The following is a 26,826-nucleotide window of genomic DNA, read 5'->3' as shown; positions in this document are numbered from 1 at the left end:
TTTATATTAACTTGCATCTTGAACACATTTTCACCTAAAAGCATCTTTTACTTAGTGATTGTTCATCCTCTAGAGTCTAGGCTTAGGACTGTTGAAAGTAAGGTTTCATCCATATTGAATGTTCGATTTTATTTGGCTTAGCTTTTTCTTAATAAAACCATCCTCTTGTTGTCCATAAAGAAAGAACAGCCTAGGAACCAGCATTGTAGTTAAGCCACCACTTGAAACGGTGCATCCCACATGGGTGCCAGTTCATATGTTGGCTGCTCCACTTCTGATCCAGCTCCCTGCTAATGTGCATGCGGAAGCAGCAAAAGATGGCCTGCGTATTTGGGCCCCCGCCACCCACCTGGGAAACCCAAATGAAGCTCCTGGCTTCCTCCTGGCCCAGCCCTGGCCATTGCAGCCATCTGGGGAGTAAACCAGCAGATGGAAGACCTGTGTGTGTGTGTGTGTGTGTGTGTACTTGTGAGTGTGTGTGTGTGTGTAACTCTGCCTCTAAGGAAAAGAAAAATTTTGGGGGAGCCGGCACTGTGGCGTAGTGGGTAAAGCCGCTGCCTGCAGTGCTGGCATCTCATATGGATGTCAGTTTGAGTCTAAGCTGCTTTACTTCCTATCCAACTCTCTGATATGGCCTGGGAAAACAGTAGAAGTTGACCCAATCCCTTGGGCCCCTGCACCTGCATGGGAGACCCAGAGGAAGCTCCTGACTCCTGGCTTTGGATCAGCGCAGCTCCAAAAAAATTTTTTTAAATAAAGAACAGTCTTTATGGGGCCGGTGCTGTGGTGTAGCAGGTAAAAGCCACCATTTGCAGTGCCAGCATCCCATATGAGCGCCAGTTCGAGTCCCAGCTGCTCCACTTCCAATCCAGCTCCCTGCTATGGCCTGAGAAAGCAATAGAAGACGGCCCAAGTACTTGGGCCCCTGCACCCACATGGGAGACTTGGAGAAAGCTCCAAGCTGCGGGCTTTGGATTGGTGCAGCTCCAGCCATTGCAGCCATCTAGGGGATAAACCAGTGGATGAAAGACCTCTCTCTCTGCCTCTGCCTCTCTGTAACTCTGCCCTTCAAACAAATAAGTAAACTCTTAAAAAAATAAAGTCTTTATGAAATCACAAAATATTCTAGAAGCTCTTTTTTGTTATTATTTTAAAGAGATACAGACAGAGAGCTGTAATTCACTGGTTCACTCCCCCCAAATGCCTGCAACAGCTGGGGCTGGGCCAGGCAGAAACTAGGAGCCAGGAGTTTAATCCTGATCTCCCATTTGTCTGGCAAGGACCTTGTTAGCAGGAAGCTGGAATCAGGATTGGAGCCGGGACTCAATCCCAGGCACTCTAATATGGGGTGCAGGTGTCCCCAGCAGTATCTTAACCATCTTAACCTTCTGAAAGAAGGCCAGATGCCCTCCCCTCTTTTAGAAGTTCTGAATCTGGAGATTTGAGTTTTTGAAAAGAACCCTCAAATTACTCCAGGTAGCAGTCTCAGAATTTATACTTTTTGTTGTTGTTGTTTTGTTTGTTTGTTTGTTTTATATATATATAGATAGATAGATTTATTCATTTGAAAGTCAGAGTCAGAGTTACACAGAGAGAGAAGGAGATGCAGAGAGAGAGAGAGGGTTGTCTTCCATCCGCTGGTTCACTCCCCAGTTGGGCCATCTTCTGCTGCTATCCCAGGCCACAGCAGAGAGCTGGATCGGAAGTGGAGCAGCCAGGAGTTGAACCGGTGACCATATGGGATGCTGATACTGCAGGCAGCAGCTTTACCTGCTACGCCACAGCGCCAGCCTGAGTTTATACTTTTGAAAAGTTGATCTGCATTTAAGAAACTAATTTGTATTATACACATAAAACAACTGTATTAAAGGAGAGAGAATGGAAAGAGGAAAATTTGAATCAGATACCTGTTCTCAGAAACATAAATATCACAACAGAAGGTACAAAGAAAGGCTAGAAGAGCTGGATCTGAAATTATTTAGAAATTCAGGCTACTCGTTGCAGCTAGAAAAGGTTAAACAACTTAGGGATGGTAGAATTTGAGTAGAACACTAAAGGGTAAGAAACATTTGGAATGGAGAAATATGAAGAAGAAAAATAAAAGCAAAGATGTATCAAGCAAATAACTAACAACATTAATAACATTTTGCCATAAGAAATTTCCATTTTGTTCTATTTACATAGTAGTACATATGTACTACTGCCAGGTTTGTTGGGTTTTATGGCCCTAAATCATTCTAATTTAAATACATATCACAAACCTTTTTTTGACATGTTTGAATCAACATTTTCAGACATAAAACAAAGAATAAAATTATATACTTGCATGTACCCATCACCTGGATAGATTTAACACATACCAAGATTTTGCCATACTTGCTTGATGTTTTTTCTTTTCCTTTTTTTAAAATGTATATGTTGTTGGTTTTTTTAACTTATTTTTATTTGAAAGGTATATAGAGACAGAGAGAGATATCTTTAGTCACTGGTTCACTCCCCAAATTCATACAACAGCTAGAGCTGGGCCAGACCAAAGCCAAGAGTCTGGAACTCAAGCCAGATCTCCTATGTGGGTAGCAGGGACAGTTACCACCTGCTGCCTCCTCAGGTGCACGTTAACAGGAAGCTGGGATTGGAAGTAGATTCAGGACTTGAACCTAGGCATCCCGATATGGAATGCAGGGCATCCCAACCACCACACCAATTACCTACCCCTGTTTGATCAGTTTTTTTCTTTTTTTCCCCCAAAGTATGACCAAGTGAATCCAGGCTTAATATCATCCCACTGCTGTATTGCTTAAGTTTACAGCTCTAAAACTAGGGTAGTATAATCATAGCACTGTTATCATGTATAAAAATATGAACATTTTCCGGCCAGCGCCGCGGCTCACTAGGCTAATCCTCCGCCTTGTGGCACACCAGGTTCTAGTCCCGGTCGGGGCACCAGATTCTGTCCCGGTTGCCCTTCTTCCAGGCCAGCTCTCTGCTGTGGCCCGGGAGTGCAGTGGAGGATGGCCCAAGTGCTTGGGCCCTGCACCCCATGGGAGACGAGGAGGAAGCACCTGGCTCCTGGCTTTGGATCAGCACGATGCGCCAGCCCCAGAGCGCCGGCCACGGCGGCCATTGGAGGGTGAACCAAGGGCAAAAGGAAGACCTTTCTCTCTGTCTCTCTCTCTCACTATTCACTCTGCCTTTCAAAAAAATAAATAAATAAATAAATGAACATTTTCCTGCTACTATATAATAACTAGTCGGTATTCAGATTTCTCTATTTGCCTCAGAAATATCTTTTAGCAGTTGTTTATTTGAATCAGTATCCAAGCTAGACTTACACTTTACACTTGCAATGGGCAGCTGTTATTTTGATGGAAGCTTGCTGTTATTTCTCCTCTACACTACAGCCCTCCTCCTTTTGTCCATGCTGTTGGCTTCTTGAGGAACCAGATAATTTGTCCAGGAGAATATCTCATTTTCTGCATGGGTTTGCTTTCTGCTTGTGGTGTCATTTATTGTTCTATCCCTGTAGCAAGCATTTGGCTGGGAAGACTTGAGTACAGTTCAGCCTCCACCCCCTTTTTTTGTGCAAGGCTACTTTTCAGCTCTGTGCTTCTTGTCACGTCACATCAGTAAGCACGTGACTTGTGGTTATCATACTCATGGATGCTGAATCATTCATGTCAGTATGCCTTGTGTACTGGTGGATTGGGTGTTTTATTCAATCATTCCCCTCTCGTGCATCAGCTGAAATCCTTCAGTGAAGGTGCACTTTTCTTCCTCAGCTAGAGCACTGTGCTTACCCTGAAACAGTTCACCTGCAGAGGCAGGATAAAAGCTTAATTATTACTTTTTTTTTTTTACTTGCCAGTCTTCAGTGAAAGGACTTGATGGAGTTGATATCATTCGCTATAGAGGTGATTTGGGTTTTGGAAGGGGCTCTCTCCCCTCTCTGAACCAGTGTCTCTCTTCTTTTTTCCCCTCCTCCCCTGTCCCTCTGCTCCTACTCCCACTCTCTCCTGAGTTCTTTTTCATGTTCACATTGTCCCATCCTGACTAATGGGAACTCCTTCATGTTGTCTACTACGTATCAACACAGTCCATGTGTGTTAGATAGTTTTCTTATTCTCTGGTATAACGTGTTCCAAATTCATCTTGTAGTATATTTCCACAGACCTGGAAATAGCCATTTCTGTAAGGAACATTGGTTTCTTTGGTGGGGAATGGTTTCTAAAATTCACCATCTGGCGCTGGAGGTGTCCATTATTACTATGAGAACATCATTGCTTCTAGGCCTTTACAAGATACAAGACTAGACAACTGGCATATTTGAAAAGAAGAGACCAAGTACGATGAGTTTATTCTGGTATTTCCAACATAGATTTAACATTACTATTACCTCTTTGAATTTGTTTCTTCATCTTTTCTTTTACATCAGAATCTTTAATCTTAACAGCATTATCATAATTACTTGCTTTTTTCTATAGGAACTGTATAAAACAGATTTTTTTTCAGTGTTTGCTCTTAAAATAAATTTTACTATGGGGAGACTATTAGGATGTAGCAGATTAAGCCACTACTTTGAGACTGCTGCATCTCATATCAGATTGCCTAGCATCAAATCCCACCTCCACTACCAATCCAGTTTTCTGCTAGTGTGCACCCTGGGAGTCAACAGATGATGGTTTAAGTGTTTAGGTTCCCTCCACCGATGTAAGAGAACCAGAAAGAGCTCCTGGCGTCTGCCAAGGCCAACTCAGACTGTTGCAGATATTTGAGGAATGAACCAGTACATGGCAGACCTCTCTCCTTCTGTCACTCTGCCTTTTAAATAAATATTAATAAATAAATAAACTTTAATAAATGAGTAAATAAATAAATCCCACTACAGATGTATGAACAAAGTGTTGTTTCTCCTAAAGCTCCTAAAGGCACTTAAAATAATTTTTTCTGCAAAGTTGTGGCACCAGTCATGTACATTAAGGTTCATTCATTCCACTTCATCTCATTTTGACTTCATAGGCAGGTTTTTTTTTTTTTTTTTTTTTGCAGGCAGAGTGGACAGTGAGAGAGACAGACAGAAAGGTCTTCCTTTGCCGTTGGTTCACCCTCCAGTGGCCGCTGTGGCCGGCGCGCTGCGGCCAGCACACCACGCCAATCCGATGGCAGGAGCCAAATACTTCTCCTGGTCTCCAATGGGGTGCAGGGCCCAAGCACTTGGGCCATCTTCCACTGCACTCCCTGGCCACAGCAGAGAGCTGGCCTGGAAGAGGGGCAACCGGGACAGAATCCGGCGCCCCGACCGGGACTGGAACCCGGTGTGCCGGTGCCGCAAGGCGGAGGATTAGCCTAGTGAGCCGCGGCGCCGGCCCCATAGGCAGTTTTTAAAAGTTGAATTCTCTAAATGTGAAGGTCATTTCACCACCTCTGAAGTTGAAACTGCATGACGAGTTGTATTCAGAGAAGTCTTGCTGTCATCCCTGTTCTTGTAACCTTGTTCATTCCTTACCCTCTAGGTTACCAGTGTGGGTATTTTTATTATTATCATTTTAATATAACTCTGCAAATTTGAGAAAATGTAATTTGTAGGAGTATTAATGCCCTTTTTGTGTATTTTACATATTTTGAACTTTTCACAATAGAAGTATGAGGGATCTTCAAAAATTTCATAGAAAATGTGTATTAACAAAAACTATGCTTGGATTTCAGAATTTTCATGCACCAAAATAAACTTATCTTTTAATTCCATTTTTCACCACCTTTTTAAAGTACCCTGTGTAATCATTTGGGCATCTCCCTTAGTAATGAAGATTCTATAATGACTACATTTTTCTCTAATTATTTCATGCAGTTTGTTTCATTTTTCAAATAGGTCAAGCCTTTATTAAAAGACAAAATATTTTTAATGTGGGCTATGACAAGATAAAATATACATTTTATGAAATGATGTGAATATTCCAGAGGAAAGCCATGAACTTGAAGAATTAAATCCACGTATAGTTGTGTTACATGAATGCTAACATTTGAGCTGTGAGACTCAAGAAGAATAAGGAATAATTACTGATTTAAAAAATCAACATTGGCTGGCGCTGCGGCTCACCTGGCTAATCCTCTGCCTGTGGCGCCAGCACCCCGGGTTCTAGTTCTGACTGGGGCGCCGGATTCTGTCCCGGTTGCTCCTCTTCCAGTCCAGCTCTCTGCTACGGCCCAGGAAAGCAGTGGAGGATGGCCCAAGTGCTTGGGCCCTGCACCCGCATGGGAAACCAGGAGGAAACACCTGGCTTCTGGCTTCAGATTGGCACAGCACGCCGGCCACAGCAGCCATTTGGGGGGTGAACCAACGGCAAAGGAAGACCTCTCTCTCTAACTCTGCCTATCAAAAAAAAAAAAAAAAAAAACCATAAATCTGATTCTTATATTTTATTTGAGTATTTGTTCCTTTTGATCTAATACAGAATCTAAAAATGACTATGTTATAATTTGGCATCTTAAGTAATGATTCTCTAAAATATAATTTCTCCCAAATCCTGAATATTTATTTATATAACTAAGTTAGAGAAATTGAATACTTGGTGTATTAGTTTTCTCTTTCCATCCAACAAGTAATCCAAAAACTTAGCAATTTAAAACAATAAGCAACAGGTACTTCCAGTTTCTTGTGGGTTAGGGACTGGGTAGCTTTTCGCTCAGGTCTCATGCCATGCAGCTGTGTCTGCAGTCATCTGAAGGCCTCACCAAGGCTGGAGAATCCCCCTCAAGCTCCCACACATGGCACAGCTTCCTGCTGCCTTCCTCCAGAATGAGTGATCCCAAGGAGAGCGTAGGAGAAGCTACACTATCTTCTATGACCTAAGCTTGGAGTATTTCACAGCAGCCTGTCAGTCATCAAGTAAGCTTGTTCAGTCAGCAAGGGGGTGTGTGAATGCCACGCTTGGGCTTAGCATTTTGGGGACTTTTAATAAGAAAGCAAAAATAGGAAGGACACATAAACACATATGTATATACTGTTGATCCAACTGTGAGTTTTATAGTGATAGTGTGAAATCTCATTGATTTTTTTAAATTTGTTTTAAAGAAGATTTAGTTTAAAATACAACATAGGAATCTGTTTTTAAAGGTCAGTGATATTTCTGGGAGTTATTAAAATTCTAATTCTGAAGAAGAAAATTTAATGAATAGAACATACTTTTTCATCATAGTGGCTTTTCTCTCATTGAAGAACTTCCTTGTTCCGAAGTTTATGTAAAATTCTTAGAAGTAGTTACAGTAGTTTTTACCTGTGGCATCATTTTGTTACCATTTAAAAATGGCTGTTCACTTTTAGGGGTAAATAAGTAAGCCATTGTGAGGGAACTTTTGAACTGTGCATGCAGTTTAGTAGCCAGTTATTCAGACTGATAATTTAGATTACTGGTTTCATAGTGTTTGCACATAATAGCTGAATAATGAGGATCATTAAACTCCTTGTGCAGACATATCCAAATTGTGTTTGCCTCTAACCTTGGAGGCTCTGTGGGGCTTGGGAGGTAAGGACTGGCTCTTTATTGACTTGTCAAGCTGTGAGTTTGCATTACAGGCCACGCAGCTCATGACCTGTTCTGTTTGTTTCACTGTTTTGTGGTGGGGAAACAGGTAAAGAAATCCTGCTGAAAATCCCTCTTTCTGCATGTTTTTATGAATAACACCAGTGTTTATAGCAGTTAGTGCACTGTGATCAAACCCTCCAAAAGATGTAATGTTAGCAGCATGGAGCCATTGTGGGACACAGCTGTGGGCGGTGTTGGTTTCTCTGCTTATTCAACAGAAAGCTGTGGAGGAGCCCTTACTATGCAATTAAATAGGAGGGAAAAAGTGATACTTCAGGGAGAAAAACATAGAGTAGCAAAACACTGTGGAAAGGTATGAAACAATGCAGATTGGCAATGAAGAAGGCCAATGGAAAGCTTAATTATTTTTACAAATATCAAATTAGGTTAACTGTTGATCATTTATCTCATAAGTGATGATAATATGATGTTATACTCTTATTCAATATTTTCCTGTAATGTTGAGCATTTTAAGAAATGATTAAAGATTTCTTTTAAAGCTAAGCTATATGTTCAGTTACAAGTCACTTAGAAGCTAAAATCAAAATAACTTTCAAACTAATAGTAAATTTTCTCTTGAACTTCAAAAGAATTAGGAAAAACTGGTTACTTTAGTGCCTGTATAATACCAATCTGTTGCCTAGAAAACAGAAAGTTAAGATATATATTTTTTAATTTAAAAGGGATAATGAAAATGCACTGGAAGAAAGTATTAGGCATTTTGGAAAGTTTTTTTTTTATTTTTTAAGTTTTTTCCATCAAAGTGGCACTTCTCTAAATAAAAAAAATAAGAAAATATATACAGGCAGAAGTTTCTGAGATTTCAGGTACTAACTCATAAAATGGCTGAATAATTTTTTTAGATCCACTGGCAACACTGGTATTCTAAGTAGTTTTCTATTCTAAGTAGTTTTCATACTGATAGTTATCAGGCCTTAACACAGTAAGGGAGAAATGTAAGAAAAATGAAAAAAAAATTAAAAGGGATTGGAAAAGAGTCAGGTAAGGCAGATAATATCCATTATGTGTTTGGTGTAGCTCAAAGCCACTTCCAGGAAGCAGGATGAAGCCTTCATGATCTAATTGTACTTTGTGTGGGTGTAGTAAATGCATCTCTTTTTTTTTTTTTTTTTTTTTTTTTTTTTTTTTTTTTTGACAGGCAGAGTGGATAGTGAGAGAGAGAAACAGAGAGAAAGGTCTTCCTTTTGCCGTTGGTTCACCCTCCAATGGCAGCCGCGGCCAGTGCTCTGGGACCGCGCACCGCGCTGATCCAAAGCCAAGAGCCAAGTGCTTCCCCTGGTCTCCCATGCGGGTGCAGAGCCCAAACACTTGGTCCTTCCTCCACTGCACTCCCGGGCCACAGCAGATAGCTGGCCTGGAAGAGGGGCAACCGGGACAGAATCCGGTACCCCGACTGGGACTAGAACCCGGTGTGCCGGTGCCTCAAGGCGGAGGATTAGCCTAGTGAGTTGCAGTGCCGGCCATAAATGCATCTTAGTCTGAGGGTGATTAAGTAGGAGAGGGAGAATTAGAGTGCAGGTTGGCAAACAAAAATCTCAGGGTTCTCAGGAATAATTAAATGGTAGAAGAGGAAGGTAGGCTAGAAGGAAATACAGAATATTACAGAAAATTGGCCTATATTTTTAAGTATATTTATTTTTTAAAATTTTTTATTTTAATTTTCTGTGAAAGGCAGAGAGACACAAAGAAATTTTCCATCCACTTGTTCACTCCCAAAATACCCTCAACAGCTGAGGCTGGGGCAGGCTGAAGCCAGGAGCCTGGAACTCAGTGTGTATCTCCACATGGGTGGCAGCAGCTTAAATACTTGAGCCATCACCTACTGCCTCCCAGGGTGTGCACTAGCAGGAAGTTAGAATAAGAAGCAGAACCAAGGCAAACCCGGCACTCCAGTAGGGGATGTGAGCACCACATGCAATGTCTTAACTGCTGCACCAAATGCCTTCCCCTATTTTAAAGTGTTTTAAACAGGCCGGCGCCGCGGCTCACTAGGCTAATCCTCCGCCTAGCGGCGCCGGCACACCGGGTTCTAGTCCCGGTCGGGGCGCCGGATTCTGTCCCGGTTGCCCCTCTTCCAGGCCAGCCCTCTGCTGTGGCCAGGGAGTGCAGTGGAGGATGGCCCAAGTACTTGGGCCCTGCACCCCATGGGAGACCAGGAAAAGCACCTGGCTCCTGGCTCCTGCCATCGGATCAGCGCGTTGCGCCGGCCGCAGCGCGCCGGCCGCGACGGCCATTGGAGGGTGAACCAACGGCAAAAGGAAGACCTTTCTCTCTGTCTCTCTCTCTCACTGTCCACTCTGCCTGTCAAAAAAAAAAAAAAAAAAAAAAAAAAAAAAAAAAAAATAAAGTGTTTTAAACAGACAAAAAAGTTTTATAAGTAAAATAATTATAGAATTTTTTTCTGTAATAGGCATTATGCTTATTAAAGCTGATGAATATTATGACTTTAATACTGCAAATGATTCGAAGTCAATTAAGGTACAAGTCTTATTTTTAAGATATTTGGTGCCTATTGTGGATATAAAGACAGGTATGTACATAATTGGGATACAAAGCAGTCATAGGTATGGTATTTCTTTAAAAAGAAAAGACCCAGGGCAAACATTTGGTAGATGAATCAAGACACTGCTTGGGACACTCATATCAGAGTGCCTGGATTCAAGTCCCAGCTCTAGTCGCGATCCAGCTTCCTTCTAGTGCACTCCTGGGGTACAGCAGATGATGGCTCAAGTACCCAGGTCCCTAATAGCCACATGGGAGACCTGCATGGAGTTCCAGGCTCCCAGATTCAGTCTGGTTCAGCGCCAGCTGTTGCAGGCATTTGGGGAGTCAACCAACAAATGGAAGATCTCTCTCTACCTATCCTTCTTTCTCTCTACCTTACAAATGAAATGAAAATAAATTAAAATTTAAAAAAAGAAATGAAAAGATCCAACACTGTGAACCAGCCTTAACAGTTCAAATTTATTATTTTAATTATGTGATAGCATAATTGTGTGAGGCTGTCTTCCCTTCTCCATCCCTCAGCCTTTTTCTTAGTGTTGTCTGCTAATGATGGTACACTCAATTTAGAAACTCTAAATAATGCAGCTGTTTGATTCAGCTCAGGGCTTTTATTCCACAAATTTATTGTCAACACTTGTCTTAAAAGCTTTAGCCAGTGGAGCAGGTGTTGTGGTGCAGTGAATTAAGGCACTGCTTGGGATGCCAGCATCCCATATCACAGTGTCCGTAATGCATTCTAGGAGGTAGCAGATGATGGCTCTTATGCTTGGGCCCCTTCCACCCACATGAGAGAGCCCAGTGGAGCTCCTGCCTCCTGGCTTCAGCCTGGCCTAGCCCTGCATGTTGCAGGCATTTGGCGTGTGAACCAACCGATGGACGATCTCTTTCTGTATTTTTGTCTTTCTCTCTCTGTGTCTCTCTGCCTTTTTTTTTTTTTTTTTTTTTTGACAGGCAGAGTGGACAGTGAGAGAGAGAGACAGAGAGAAAGGTCTTCCTTTTGCCGTTGGTTCACCCTCCAATGGCCGCCGCTGCAGCCGGCGCACCGCGCTGATCCTGGCAGGAGCCAGGAGCCAGGTGCTTTTCCTGGTCTCCCATGGGGTGCAGGGCCCAAGCACCTGGGCCATCCTCCACTGCACTCCCTGGCCATAGCAGAGAGCTGGCCTGGAAGAGGGGCAACCGGGACAGAATCCGGCGCCCCGACCGGGACTAGAACCCGGTGTGCCGGCGCCGCAAGGTGGAGGATTAGCCTATTGAGCCACGGCGCCGGCTTCTCTGCCTTTTAAGTAGATAAAAATAAATATTCTTAAAAAGATTTTAGCCAAGTCATCATTTTTCCCCAATAAATTACTGAAGTTGATATACATGCAGAAAGGTGAGCAAGTTCTAAGAGAACTCAATTAAACCATTGTTTAAAAGTTAAAAGTGGGGGCCAGCACTATGACTAGCGCAGACATCCCATATGGGCACTGGTTTGAGCCCTCTGCTACTCAGCTTCTGATGTAGCTCCCTGCTAATATGCCTGGGAAAGCAGTGGAGAATGGCCCAAGTGCTTGAGTGCTTGGCCCCCTGCACCCAGGTGGGAGACCCAGAAGAAGTTTTGGGCTCTTGGCTTTGGACCATCACGGCTCCGGCTGTTGCGGCCATTTGAGTGAACTAGTGGATGGAAGATCTCTCTGTCTGTCTGTCTCTCTCTCTCTCTCTCTTTCTTTCTCTCTCTCTGCAACTCTGCCTTTCAAGTAAATAAACAAATAAATAAATCTTTAAAAAAACAAAGTTGGGGTTGGCACTTTGGTAAATTAGGCTGAGCCTCTACCTTCAGTGCTAGCGTTGCATATGGGCACCAGTTTGTGTCCCAGCTGCTCCTCTTTGATCCAGCTCTCTGCTTAGGGCCTGGGAAAGCAGTGGAAGATGGCCCAAATGCTTGGGCCCCTGCACCTGCATTGGGGTACCTGGAGGAAGCTCCTCACTCCTGGTTTCAGATCTGCTAATCTCCAGCAGTTGCAGCCATTTGAGGAGTGAACCAGTGGGTGGAGGGCCTTTCTCTCTGTCTCTCCTTCTCTCTGTCTGTGGCTCTACCTCTCAAATAAATAAATAAATGAAATGGGGGGGGGGGGTTTGATTTATCTGAAAGGCAGAGTTAGAGAGAGAAAGAGACAGAGATCTTCCATCCACTGATTCACTCCCCAAATTTCATAACAGGCAAAATCAGGCCAGGCTGAAGCCAGGAGCCAGAAACTTTAATCAGATTGCCCACATGGGTGGTGGGAACCCAAGAACTTGGGCCATCATCTGCTGCCTTCCAGGTGCCCTATCAGGAAGCTACATCAGAAGCAAGGATTAGCTGGAACTCAAACCAGCATTCCCATATGGGATGCAGGCATCCCAAGCAACTTAAGCCACTGAACCATAAGGCCTACCCCATACTCTTGTTTGCTTTTCTTTTTCTTTAAAAAAAAAAAAAAAATGAGTCTAGGGCTGGTGCTTAGTATAGCAGGTTAAGCTGCCACTTGCAGTGCCAGCATCCCCTATAGGTACTGATTAAAGTACTGGCTGCCCTACTTCCAGTCCACCTCCCTGATAATGTGCCTGGGAAAGCAGTGGAAGAAGGTCCAAGTCCTTGAGCCCCTGCCACCCATGTGGGAGACGAGGATAGACTTCCAAGCTTCTGGCTTCAGCCTAACCCAGCAGTGGCCAATTCAGCTATTTGGGGAGTGAACCAGCAGATGGAAGATCTTCTCTCTCTCTCTGTAAATCTGCATTTCAAATAAGCATAATAAAATCTTTAAAAAAGACTAATTTTTAAAAAATTGAGTCTTACTATACATACAATACACACTTTTTTTTTTTTTTTTTTTTTTTTTTTGGTGAACATACCAGTGTGGTATGCATTTGTATAAGTATACATGGTGTATGTAACACCACTTTGAAAAATATTGTGTTTTGCTCATCATTCATTTCATCAGTTCCCTACTTTGGTGTATTTTCAATTGAAGTCATTCTTGTTTTTTATTGAATTGCCATCAGAAACAGTGCTATAGATAATACTCTTTACCCTGTATCTTTGCTTAGTTTTCTATTTCCTCAAGATAAATTTCTAGAAATGCAGTTGCTATTAAAGAGTGTGTACATTTTTAAGGTTTGATAACATAAGATGTTGTCAGTCTTTTTAATCTTTCCCCAAAAAAGGCATTTTAATGTCATGTTCATATCTTTTATTACTATGATTACCATGAAGATAGAACAGTTTTTCTTATCTATTGGCTGGTTTCTTTCTTTCTTTCTTTGTATTCTGTATTACTTACATGTGTCCTTGCTCATGTTTGAATGAAGTCATTAAGTGTTTTATTCTATTCAGAAGAATTCTTTATGTAATAAATATTGAATCCTTTTTCATGTATGTTGCATATAATTTTGTCTTATCTTCCCTTTTAGCTTTGTGATATTTTATGTCATATAAATTGTTGTAAGTCAAATCAATGTTTTCCTTTTTTTTTTTTTTTTTTGTTAGTTTAAGATTTATTTACTTATTTGAAAGGCAGAGTGACAGAGTGAGAGGGAGAAACAGTGAGAGAGATTTTCCCTCTGCTGGTTCACTCCCCGGATGGCTACAACAGCCAGGGCTCAGCCAGGCCAAAGCCAGGAGCCTAGAACATCCTGGCAGGGGCCCAGGCACCTGGGCCATCTTCTGCTGCTTTCCCAGGCTCATTAGCAGTGAGCTGGATTGGAAGGAACAACTGGGACTTGAACCATCACTCTGATATAGGATGCCTGCATTGCAGGCAGTGGCTAAAACTGCTGTGCCACAACACCAGCACTCCCAGATTGGAGTGACAGTTCAAGTCCTGGCTGCTGTGCTTCTGATCCAGCTCCCTGCTAATGCACCTAGGAAGCAGCATGTGATGGCTCAAGTCCTTGAGTCCTTGCCAGACATGGCAGACCCAGGTGGAGTTCTTGGCTCCTGACTTTGGCCTGACCCAGCCCTGGCTGTTGCAGCCATTTGGAGAGTGAACCAGTAGATGGAAGATCTCTCTCTCTCTTTGTCTCTCTCTCTCTCCTCCCTCTTTGTCTCTCTCTCTCTCCTCCCTCCCTTTCTCTCTTTCTCTTTCTCTTTCTATAACTCTGACTTTCAAATAAGTAATCTTTAAAAAATAAAAAAGAGAGAAAAAATTCCATTTATTAATGGTCAGCTGGTGGTAAACCCTTGACTTTTGCTTGCCTGAAAATACCCATTTCATCCTTATTCCTGAAAGATGTTCCAAAAAACAGAGTTTATGTTTCTTCAGTACATTGAAGGTATTAGTCCACTCTCTTCTAGATGTCATTGTTGCTGGTTGAGAAGTCAGCAGTCATCTCTTTGCTTTCAGCAGTTGTTCCTGTTTCCCTCCAGCTGCTTTTCAGACTTTTCTCTACATCTGATATTTTATAGTTTCACTGTGATGTGCCTGGATATAGGTTTCTTTTTATTTTTTTTTAACTTTTCCTGGGTTTGTTGGGCTTCTTAAGTCTGTGGATTGGTATCTTTCATCAACTGTATTAACATTTGTTTCTGCTTTGCTTTTTTCTATAGGATTATGATTTAATGTGCTAATATACCACTTTAATGTATTTTCTTTGCCTATCTAGACTATACCCTAGAAAACATCTTAAATCCTACTATCCAGCTATTCAGTTTCTATGTTCACTTCTCTTAAAAAAAAATTGTTGACTTATTTGAAAGCAGAGCCACAGAGAGAGAAAGGGAAAGATCTTCCATCTGCTGGTTTACTCCACAAATACCCGCAACAGCTAAGTCTGGGCTAGGCCAAAACCAAGAGCCAGGAACTCTATCTAGGTATTCTCTGTGAGTGGCAGTGGCTCAACTACTTGAGCCATCACCTGCTGCCTCCCAGGCACATTATCAGGAAATTAGATCAGAAGCAGTGCAGCCAAGATTGGTACTAAGCACTCCGATGGGATGTAGGTGTCCCAAACAACTTCTTTAGCCACTGTGCCACACATCCTTCAGTTCTTTCTAGTCTGCTGTTCAATCCATCTGTTGTTTTATATCCATTACTATTTTTATTTTATTTCCAGGTCTATTGGGTTCTTTTCAAATCTGCTAAGTCACTCTTTGTAATTTCCTATTACCTACAGATATTTTTAAGCTTTGCCTCTTTAAAAAACAAGGTACTCAAGAGTTGTTTTATAGTTTATAATTCTAGTATCTATGTCTTTTCTGGTCTCTCTATACTATCTGTATCTGTCATTTGTTTTTTCTGGTTCACCTTGATGCCACTTTATCTCTTTATAAATATATGTTGGATTACCTTTGTTTTCTTAAATAATCTCTATATTAACAGCATAAAGCCTAGATTTTAAGTTACTTACTCTCAAGATGGTTTGTGCTTGAGAGTCTGGATGCATTGCAAGTCTAGATTCCTTTATAAATAGAGTATCCTAGGACACCAGAGCAGAAAATTCATGAGATTCTGCTTCATTCTCACCTCTTCACGGTAGCTCTTTTGGAGTCCTTAATGTGGAGAGGGAGTCCTGGTAGACTTTCCACTTTGGACAGGTCCAAGGCGTTGATATCTGTCCTTTTCATCAAAACCGAAGTTCACATTTGCCCAATGTGTACATTTCCTCAGGGCAGAAACATCTGTGTTCTATTTCGCTCTCTGAATTCCTGCTTTCCCTTTAGTTTTTGGTGTCAGCACTCATGTGTTAAACCATTACGGAAAACTGCCTCCAAAAATAGTCATTTTAAAATTCTAGTTTAACCATAAAAATAGAGAATGCTTACTCTGGATACAAATGCCATAGTAATAACGTTGAACTCTGACCTTATATGCCTTATAGGTAAAGCTAACCTCATTTAGTAAGCATTGAGAGACAGTGTGGTGTAGTTTTATTAAGATCAAGGCTCTAACATCAGACTGCCTGGGTGAAATCCTGGTTTTGTCACATAGTCATCATGTGAATTTATACAAGGTACTTAATCTCTCTGTGCCTTGCTTTCTTCATCTCCAAAAGGAGAATAGTAGCAGCTTGTCTTATTTGGTTGTTATGAGAATCAAATGAGATAGGGCAAGTAAACATTTATCATAGTGCCTGGCCTCCTGTAGGCTTCCAAGTGCTCAGGACAGCCAGGCACCTAGTAACAGCTCAACATATATTCACTGTTCATTCTCTTGAGCATGTATCAACTGTCTCGGGCACAGACACACTGGTGTTAAGTTCTTCTGGTTTTTGGCTGCATTCAAGTGAGGAAGTTAATCTCACTTGAAGGAAAGCAACAGAGAGAAGCAGTAATTATTTTTAACAAATGATGAACTTTTTGGACATAATTAAATGTTTTATAAATTCCGATCAGAATAGCCAAGAATCGATGATTTTCAGTGGAGGCGGAGAATCTAAATTAGAATTTTGAGATTGTGGAACTATGCAGGCTGGCAGCAGGGCTTGTCAGGACCCACAGGCATGCATGTGATGCCTGAGCAAACACCTGAAGCCTGCTCATGGTTTCAAGTGGCTCTCCATATGGAAGTTCCCACTGAACCCCGTGAGGCAGCTGTGTGTGTGTCCACCTTGCTGGTCAGGGAACAAGGCCAAGGAAGATAAATGTGGAATAGTAAAAAGCAAGAGGCTGTTTCAGTCATTTAGTGAAGATGAGGATGGTCATATTCTATGGCCCTGCAACTTTATTTCTGGGAATGGAGCTTAGGGAAATTCTTGAATATGTTTTACATATTAATATGCAACATTTACAAGTGATTGTGTCCTACCTTCAGTAGCGTGGACAAAAAAGGATATACTTACTCTTACCCTGGAATACTATATAGCAATTAAATAATATAGATCTGTATGTGTCAGCATGGGTGAATCAAGACATAAAACTGAGTGGGAAAAGCTAGTTGCAAAGGATAAATAAAGTGTGATATTTATATAGAAGCTAAAGCACATCAAATAATAACAACATATTTAATGTTTATGGACATCTGCAAAAAACAAAACTACAAAAACATACCTGCTAATTTTAAGACAGTGGTTGCTTCTGGAGCAGGGGTGTGAGAGAGAGATTCATCTTAAGCAGCATGACAAAAGACTATCATTGTTTATCTCTATACCTCAGTGTGTGTTATATCGTTTTCTCTATGCTTGAAATGATACATAGTTTTTTTTAATATTATTTGAGAGGCAGAGTTACAGAGAGGTCTTCACCCCCTGGTTCACTCCCCAGATGGTCGCAACAGCCAGAGCTGGCCTATCCAAAGCCAGGAGCCAGGAGCTTCTGGGTCTCCCACATGGGTGCAGGGGCCCAAGTGGGTGGGCCATCCTTCACTGCTTTCCCAGGCCATTAGCAGAAAGCTGGATCGGAAGTAGAACAGCCCATATGGGATTGCTGGCACCACAGGCAGAGAGGCTTAATCTGCTATACCATAGCACCGGCCCCAATGATGCATAGTTTTTTAATAAAGAAACTTTTTTTAAAGAAGAACATTGGAGGCCGGTGCCACAGCTCAATAGGCTAATCCTCCGCCTGTGGTGCCAGCACATCGGGTTCTAGTCCCGGTCGGGGCACCAGATTCAGTCCCGGTTGCTCCTCTTCCAGTCCAGCTCTCTGCTGTGGCCCGGGAGTGCAGTGGAGGATGGCCCAAGTGCTTGGGCTCTGCACCCGCATGGGAGACCAGGAGAAGCACCTGGCTCCTGCCTTCGGATCAGCGCAGTGCACAGGCCGCAGCACACTGGCCGTGGCAGCCACTGGAGGGTGAATCAACGGCAAAAGGAAGACCTTTCTCTCTGTCTCTCTCTCTCACTGTCCACTCTGCCTGTCAAAAAAAAAAAAAAAGAAAGAAAGAAAGAACATTGGAATTAGGCCTTAGTTCAAAACCTGTCACCCATTTCCTCAAATTCCTCTATTTCTCTGATCTTCAGTTTCCTCATCTATAAAATTAGGTAATCATAACATCTTTGAAGTTCTTGAGAGGACTGGATAAGATGATCATGTCAAGGGCCGAGTGTAATGCCTCACCTCTTAACCATGGGGATACATTCAAGGAAACATATTGTTGAGTGGTTTTTGCTGTCAACTGTGGCAGCTACAACATCACTAGGTGGCATTCTCTGGGGCCACCATCATCTATGCAGTTGACAGTTGAAATGTCACAGCACGTGACTGTAGTAGGTTTTCTAATGACTTACCCAGAATCTGTCACAATTAGCAAATCTGTGGCAGTTGCAGGATTTGCATTCAACTCACGTAGCCTAAGTCTGAGTCCAGTACTCCTTCCACTTCATAGGAGTTACATGAAGAAGATATTGTTAATGAAGAGGATCACCGTCATGTAGCTCTAGTTATTAGTTGGTAGCATGACTGGAAAGGAGCTACAGCGGCTGTTGTACTCTGAGGAAACCATCCCTCCCTCCTGCCACTCACCGTGTCTCCGCAGCCCTTCTGAGGATCTTAACATCTTCAATACCGGCCATCAGACAAAACCAGAACTGAAAATGTCTTCAATGACATTGAGGGTATTCATTCATTGGAATTAAGAGATAAATGTTAACCTCTGTTTTCAGCCACAATGTCCACCAGTTTAGACTGGCTTGCATTGTGGTAATTAACAACTCAGAAAGCTTGCCACCTCCCACAACCAATGTTTATGTCTCCCTCCCGCGCTGCGCTGCATGGGCCCTGGCTCCATTCCGCATCTTTTTCATCCTGGAATTTGAGTGGAAAGAGCAGTCTTTTCCATGTGGGTCATTAAAGGACGTGGAGCAGAGGGAGGGGAAAGCTTGCTTTCGGGATGGTTCCCCAAGCTGCTTCTGAGAAGTGGCACACCTCGCTCACCTTTCATCAGCCACAGAAGCCGCATTCCGGAGCTGAAAGGCGACAGAGAGGCACATGCTATCCTCTGCAGGAAGCGGCCCGCTGTTACATTTCAATGAACAAGCCGGGTGTACCGGTTGCTAAAAAGTCTTAAGTATGTAGACATTGGGGGCAATTTTGGAAAATTAAAAACTCTAAATTGAGAAGTTAGTTGATGAAGAACCTTGAACTGGTGAGTTTGTTAGCTATCTCTGGGCTCCTAAAGGGGTGTTTTACTACTAGAAGAAAGTTATTTGGTGATATTGTCTTCAAGTATGTGGTTTGATCTGATTAGCCCATTTTGACTTTTCTGTTTCTCTGTTTTGTTAACAGTGTCATCAGCAAAGTTGTTCCAACCCCCGAGGCTAAGCCAACTCCTTCTCTGAATAGACCTAAAACCCCACCACCAGCCCCAGCCCCTGTACCTGTGCACGTGAACCCCACCCCCATGCCATTGCCACTCCTCACCCAGGCCACTGCATGCCCAGCTCTGATGCCTTCTCCAGCCCCCGCCATGTCCGGAGCAGGAAGCTCCAAAGCTCCCGTGCGCAGCGTGGTGACAGAGACGGTCAGCACTTACGTGGTGCGTATGCTTTGTTTTCAGAGTTTAGGAGAGCCTACTTTTATTTTTATCATAAAATGTTTTAAAGAGGAAGTGTCATATGTATCATTATTGAATTTCAAAAGCAATGCTTCTGAAATGATTGCGTTTTTGAGCTGTTGGCTGAAAAATATTTTGTTCAGTCTCTGTAAATGACAAAGCATTGTTTTTCTTTATTCATTCTTGTTTTGTAATATGAGTTATTTATATGTAACAATTTCAATGTATAAGTGTAAAAATGAATAGTGATCTTTAAATTTCACCCTGAATTTCTTGATCACATTATTGACATAGAGTATGATTTCTGTAATGTATGCAGATCTTAGGAGCCAGCTGGTGATTCTGAGGCACAGCACTAATTAGAACATTGTGTTGGCTAAGATCCAGAATATATACCAGGGCCTGCATATTACATGGAAATGAACTTTTAGAACCAGAGCTTCCTCTGAGTATCCAAGAAGCCCAACCATGTTGAGTAAGTCCACGTTGACTTGGGACTGCTCTTAGGCGCTTTCCCTATTCCTAATAGTGTTGGGTCTTACTTACACCATGAATTCAATTGAGTCATGAAGCATTTATGTAGATATATTCTTTGGGCACTGTAGGATAACACACACGTACATACTAATTCAGGCATGTTGAAGCTTGACTGCCAGATGGTGGTGCACTAGTCAGATGGTGGCATGCTAGTCAGACGGCGGCACCGACCTTTGTGAATAGATAAATAACTGGGAACTGGCAGCGTAAGACCCACAGTCTTTGTTGTGTGAACTGTACAGTGTTATTGCCTTTCTCTAAAAGAATTTTGAAAAGCAATTTCAGCAGATCATTAAAAATTTGAGGTACTATCGTAGTACAAAGAAGTATAAAAAATCTTCAGTGTATTTATAGAGTATATAAAGACATGAAAAAAATAACAGAAAAATATTCAGTTGGCAATAAGACACAAGTAGAAGAAGTTATACAACAAACTGTGATCATTAAATTGGTCCATTCAAGGACCAGTTGCTGTAGGTACTTGAGGCACCCTGACCCCATGGCAGGTTGATCAGAAAGGATTTATACTTACTCTCCTCAACCTCCATTTCTTCATACAGAATTAGGGATTCCATGTTGGACATTGTCAGTGGTCTCTGCTGTTATGTTATAGCTTTAACAGTTCTGGTTCTCCAGGGAAATTTTGAGCTAAGTCCCTTAGAGATGGGTCCAGTTGAAAAAGACAGAGTGGGTGAAAAGCCTTCTAACTCCTGGAGTGACTTTCTGTGTATAGAAGGAAATGTGTGAGGTACATCCCAGTCTGACCATGTCACCAGTGCAATGCTGAATTCAGAAAAGAAATCCAGACACATCCCCACTTTGAATGAATCTGGAAAATTGAAGAGTTTCTTTTTTAAAAATTTGCAAGGTTCTGTAAGACTGGAACTGAAAGTTTGCTTGCAGTGCTTGTTTGTTCATTGTTTGCTTTGATTTTTTTCCAGATATTAATTCAAATTATTTAGTTTATGTAGGAGTTTCTTATGTTTTATTTGTGTTTTGCTAAATTAATTTTCAAAATTTGATGGATTTTTATGTTTGTTCTAAAAGTGTTCCTCCTATGTATTTCAGGTAGTCTTCTTAGTGGATATCTATAAGTTCTGTAAAGAGTGATTCTGTTTTGATTGCTGAAAAAAAGAAGTATGTGAAATAGACAAAATGTACAGGCTATAGAGAAAGGAAAAAAAAAAAGCTGGTGTTCTCAATACCTAATAGTGCGATAGCAGAAATGTCATTTAATTTCTTTATTTCCAGTTTCCCTATTCTTATGTTGTCCAAAATTGTTTTGCTATGATTAAATAAAGTAGGATGCTTGAGAGAACTTGGTAAAACTGTAAAATATTAGGCGTTCCTACGGATGCCATGGCAAATGTCTTACGCAGCACACAGAGTCATAGCCTTTTAATGTTAAGAAAGGTCAACCAGCAGCAGGACTGGCCATGCGTGGTAGCTTCAGGGCAGGGATGCTGGACCAGTCTTGGCCACAAGACAGCTGGTCTATGGTGACTGTTGATTTCCTGCCCCTGTTCCATTTTCTCCTGAAATTAGAGAAGACAGAGTCAGAGATGTAGCTGCCCCCCATGTTTCTCTGGAAAGTTTTCCTATCAACATAGTGTGCCCATAGAGATATTTTTTTCGGAAATGATAGGCTTTAAAGTAAGCTCATGAATGGAATGAAACATGTGCACCTCCAACATACCCCTCACACATGCAGGAAGCCATTTCCTTTTTGCACAGCTTCTCTGTGTTATATTTGAGAGTCTACACCTTGCAAAATAAATGATGCACCGTCTGATCGCAAAACATTTTTTTGAAAACTAGCTTTTATGTATTGCTTTTTTTTTTTCAATGATCAACACAGAATGAATTTCTTTCAAATTGGTTCTGTTAATGTGAAATTTGAGAAAGTAGTATGTTTAGGGGGCCCTGCCTATTTAGAACGGCTAAGTTAAATAAACAAACTCCAGAGCATATAATATTTGTAGCAAAATAATGTTCAAAAGTTGAGCTCCTTGGTCTCCTGAGCCTCTTATTTTATCTGTGCTTTAGTTGATTGTACTTTACTAAAAATGTCATAAAGGGAATGGAAAGTTACTCAGTAACAACTCTTTTATATCCTTGATCTTATCAGCTAGTTCAGGAGAAGGGTTTGGCTAATAAGTAATGAGGTGATGCATGCCCATTTGGCTGTATATATTAATCCCATGCCTATGAACGTGACTGAGGAAACTACATAGAGTTGAGTCCTAGAGCTTTCAAAAAAAAATCAATGTTACTGCCATAAAGACCCTAATAATTTAAGAATCTGTGGTTGTAGGATTTTTTTGTATGAAACGAAACGGGTTGTAGGTCATACTGTGCTCGAAGATGATTATTTAATGCCTTGTTTTTTATGACATAACAAAAGGAAGTTTCAGATATTCATTGGAAATGTCTTGTAATTGAGCACTTAGTACTGTTTTCGTTTTCTCATTCTAGAACAGTAAGTGTTGATCTGCTGGGGTTTTTTTGTTTGTTTTTTAAGTTTAATTTGCCTGTTTATTAGGTTTACAGTATAAAGTAATGATTCTTATCTGGCCTGGTTTTGGTTCTTTTCCCCTATTCCATCTCTGCTTTTGCTCCTTCTTTAAAAAAACACCAGATCCGAGACGAGTGGGGCAATAAGATCTGGATCTGTCCTGGGTGTAACAAACCTGACGACGGAAGCCCCATGATTGGCTGCGACGACTGCGACGGCTGGTACCACTGGTGAGTGCCCCAGAGCGCCCCGCACCACCACGGCGCTGCCCCACCAGCACGCCTTAGGTCCTCCTCACGGGAGGTGTTTGGCAGAGTGGGTGAGCGCTCTTGTCCTGAGAACAGTTTAGGAAGTCAAATGTCAGACCTGTAAAATGTAATGAATTGCAAAAACGAAGAATGTTTGCACTGATCTTCAGCCCAAATCCTAAATGTTTCTCATAGTTTTTGTTATTCTTCTTATAAAGATGAGTAAATAAAAGGAGTTACAGGAGCCCCCCTTTTCTGCCTTCCCAGCCATGTTTTATAGAAACTGCAGTACTTGACCTTTAAACATTTGCTGTAAACAAACTGCAGAAATAAAGACAGCTGGCCTGGTTTTTAAACTTCTTCAACAGTTCTCAAAAACTAAAGGCCATACCATCAAAATGTATGCAAATAATCTGGTTTTATCTTTGAAATGTCATACGTAAAAAGGTAGAATTCTGTTCAGTTATGATATATGGTATCTTAAAAATGAAACCATTACTCAGAAGAATTTTCAACTGCTGGCTGAAAGGATGAATGAACTAATTAATCTCTCCAGGAGTGCCTAAAAGAGGCATTCTATATAATATAATAATCCAAATGCCCCACAGTAGTGCTACGTAAATTAGACCGTTTGACTTTGATTTCTGATAAATATATCATACACTTAAAAATTTTTTTTAAAACATAGAGGGCAAAAGAATATGTGTATGTCTAAAACATGTTCATCTGAGTTTATTTTGAACATGTAGGCCCTGTGTTGGAGTAATGGCTGCACCGCCAGAGGAAATGCAGTGGTTTTGTCCCAAATGTGCCAACAAGAAGAAAGATAAGAAGCACAAGAAGAGGAAGCACCGCGCGCACTGACGTCTCGACGTGGCCTGGACTGAGAGTGTCAGCTCGGGCTTTCGCCCCAGCGCCTGCGGAGGGCAGCTGGTGCAACTGTGCCATCACATCCACCCCCAAATTCCAGTGGACCATGAACCTGGGAAGGCCGAGGACAAGAACACACCATCCCCTCTGGATTTTTCCCTTCTGAAACACACTGGCCTGTGGCTCCGCGACGGTGTGATTGAAGAGAAACTCCGAGGCGTGGCCCGAGGGCTGCCCACCTCCATTTTTCTATTACCAGTGACAAGTATTATTAATAAAAAAGACCGTACATCTTCCCTTTTGATTTCCTTTATTCTCTCCAGGGCCTTTTCATTAAGGTATTAGATGAGAAGATATGTGCAAACTGCCTTGACTGTAATTTAAGGATGACATCATTAGTCTGTATACAGTTTTCAACTCCTTTCCCTCTATAGTAAGATAATCATAACATAAAAGAAAACTCCAGTTGGAGTGCTGGTAAATATTTTTGTGATGAGAATATATGAAGCTTCCCCCACCCCAATCCCCCGTTTTTAGTACTAACATGTAAAATGTTCAGGCTTTTGTGAAATACCTTATATTTTTTAAGAAAAAGGTTTCTATCATGTCCTGTTTGCTTTTGTGCAAATTATTTTTGTTTACTCTAACGTATTTTATATCTTTGTTGCATTCTAATTTTGCCCTTCTTTAAACTGCTGGAGTCTCTTCTCACTCACTGCTTGTATATTTCATCAACTTGTATAAAAACTCTTCATACTAAAAGGTTTCCCCCTAATGTAAATAATAAATATTTATGAAGTAGTTATTTTTAAAAATTTTTATCGTGTTTAATTCTGGCTTTCTCTGAAATCCACAGTGATTTCAGCCATGTCTGTAATTACTACTGTCCACAAGCAAAGGAGGCTGGAGAGAAAGAGCCCTCCTTCAAAGTCATTGACCTTGAGCTGAGCCTGTGCAGTGCCCAAAAGCATGGTGGGGGGAAAAGGACCCAAGCAGTTGGAAGGAAAACAAGGCAATTTAAATCTATAGTTTATGATTTGAAATTGTTTTGTTTGTTATCTACTTTGTTTCTGTAAAATTTTTTGACTGACTTTTATGAAAAGGACATGTAGGTTCCATGAAAGTTAAAAAAAAAAAAGGCAAAACATATACTGTAGCATTTTGTGTTTATATTGTTTTATTTCTACAAATCTGTTCATTGATATTGTGCTTTACGGCTGAAATGAAGTATATTATGAATTTTTTTAAAGAAAACTCATCAAATTTCAGGGTATCACAAAACTTTATTATATTACTATACTGCCCACTATTTATTATATGTTATAGATGTCTGAAAAGTAAACCAAATATTTTATTTTTAATGTAAAAACATCAAATTTAACTTTATTAGCCTATTTTAGCAGCTTTGGAATAAATATAGAGTTTTACTTGATTTTGAAATAACCCCAACATGGGCCCTTGTGATGGGTTTCTTGAATGCTAGGATATGGGCTTTGAACCTAATACAGGTATACCATTAGAAAATGTGATTTTTTTATTGCCAAACAAATTGATACTAGTGTATGAATTAGTCATATTTTAAAACATATTATGTGGTTAGAGAAATGCAACTTTCTGCCAGAAATGTTAAATTTGCTAATCAGTGGAAATGGAGTCTCTCTTTTAAGAGTACAGGATACCATTGCCCTCCTTACTCTACAGGCCAAAGTTTTTCTATCCCTGCAAGGAAAAAAAAAAAAAAAAAAAAAAACCCAAGAACAACAACAACAACAAAACATCTGTGTTGAAATATGTGTTTTTGTTTTATTAATTGGAGATCATTCTAAATACTTTATACAATATTTTCACATGCACAAATATACCCATTAGTGCTTTTTGGAGAGGGATGAGGGGTGGGGGAAGTACAAAATAAAGATTATTGGCTGTTTCATAGTTTGCTTTTCCATTTTCTTTATTTAGGATTTAGTTTCTTGAGGCATGGTCAGTGGATCTAGAGTTGCCACGTTTAAGTGAGCAGCAGGTCATGCTGTTGAAATAAGGACGGAGGTGCCTATGTATCGCTTTCTCCCCAGTCCTACGGTATCCGAGACTTCAGCCCACACTACATTTAAGGAATTTCAATCAGTTTGTTGTCCCTTGCTATTTCATGGTTGCTTTCCTAAATCCAGTTCATGATTTTATAAATGGTCTTTGCAATAATAAAACCAAAGAATCATTTTCAGGGGGCTGGATAGCTCAAGGGATTAGTAATGGAATACAGAGCCTTTCACCTCGAGGTCAGTGAGTCGAAGCCAGTCCAGGTCACCACAGACCAAAAGTTGTCACCATCTTAGGACTGTTCGGTGGCCTGTGTGAAATGAACTGGTGGTCTCTGTCTCTCCTGGATGTGCATTAGAACATAAAACATCTGTGTGACAAAGAAAAGTTAGGAAGTTGGGCCACAGTCATTCTCCATAGAGAGGGGAAAAAAACAACAAATGCCACTGACATTGCAAGGAGAAACAACAGAGGACAAAGCGCGTGTATATGGGTTGAGAGGGAAGGAAGGAGAAATGGGGGAGACAATACAATCCCGTAGAAAACCTTCAGGGCCCCAAAGTAAGAAAAAAATGGCTTTGACTTTGGAGGGAGAAGAATATCAGGAGAAGCAGCAGGAATTGGAGGAACTACTGGAGCTGAGAACGAGACAAAAAAATGAAAGGTATCTGGGGGGTTAGATGCTGTGCACTTGGGAGTACAACCCATGGACCTGTTGTCGTCCATACCAGCACTATCGTTTGAATAGCATCAACACTTTATAAAGACAAGTACTCGTGGGAGAGCCATGCTCTAGCTCGTGATTTTATTCCTAGAGAGGGCAGTTGCAAAACAGACCCCTCACTCCTCGCAGGGAACTGAGAAGCTCGCGTGGGCGCTGCTCTGCCCGCAGAGCCAGGTGGAGCTGGCAAAGCGTAATTTCTGTGGCTGACAGGTGTTTTCTCTTGTGGAGGTGTCTGCGGTTGAGTCTGGTGCGGATCTTTATCCCCTGAGTGATTTGTGGGTTCCAAATGTCCTGAAGAAAATCAGAGGGTATCGGAGCCTTCTGACTGTGTCGGGCTTTTTTC

The 26,826-nt window shown here is 41.4% G+C and overlaps 1 protein-coding gene across 5 annotated transcripts in view; it reads left to right on the top strand.

Annotated features, from left to right (window-relative positions):
• The window catches only part of TAF3 (TATA-box binding protein associated factor 3), a 216,230-nt gene extending 190,576 nt beyond the window's left edge, over nucleotides 1-25,654 (top strand). For all 5 annotated transcript variants that reach the window (XR_011381579.2, XM_002717345.6, XM_051821564.3 and 2 more), the window contains 3 exons: nucleotides 19,285-19,534; nucleotides 22,728-22,834; nucleotides 23,602-25,654. Coding sequence is in view for 4 of the 5 variants with exons in the window: in XM_002717345.6 (XP_002717391.5) it covers nucleotides 19,285-19,534; nucleotides 22,728-22,834; nucleotides 23,602-23,716 (472 nt within the window). In the remaining variant the exon portion in view is untranslated. The remainder of the gene's footprint in view (nucleotides 1-19,284; nucleotides 19,535-22,727; nucleotides 22,835-23,601) is intronic.
• The last annotated feature ends 1,172 nt before the right edge of the window (nucleotides 25,655-26,826 follow it).

The sequence above is a fragment of the Oryctolagus cuniculus genome, chromosome 13, assembly GCF_051225735.1.
Source record: "Oryctolagus cuniculus isolate XC-2025 breed Fujian yellow rabbit chromosome 13, ASM5122573v1, whole genome shotgun sequence".
Lineage (NCBI taxonomy): Eukaryota > Metazoa > Chordata > Mammalia > Lagomorpha > Leporidae > Oryctolagus > Oryctolagus cuniculus.
The sequence above is the reverse complement of the archived record's forward strand: the minus strand, read 5'-3'. Positions and strand labels throughout refer to the sequence as shown.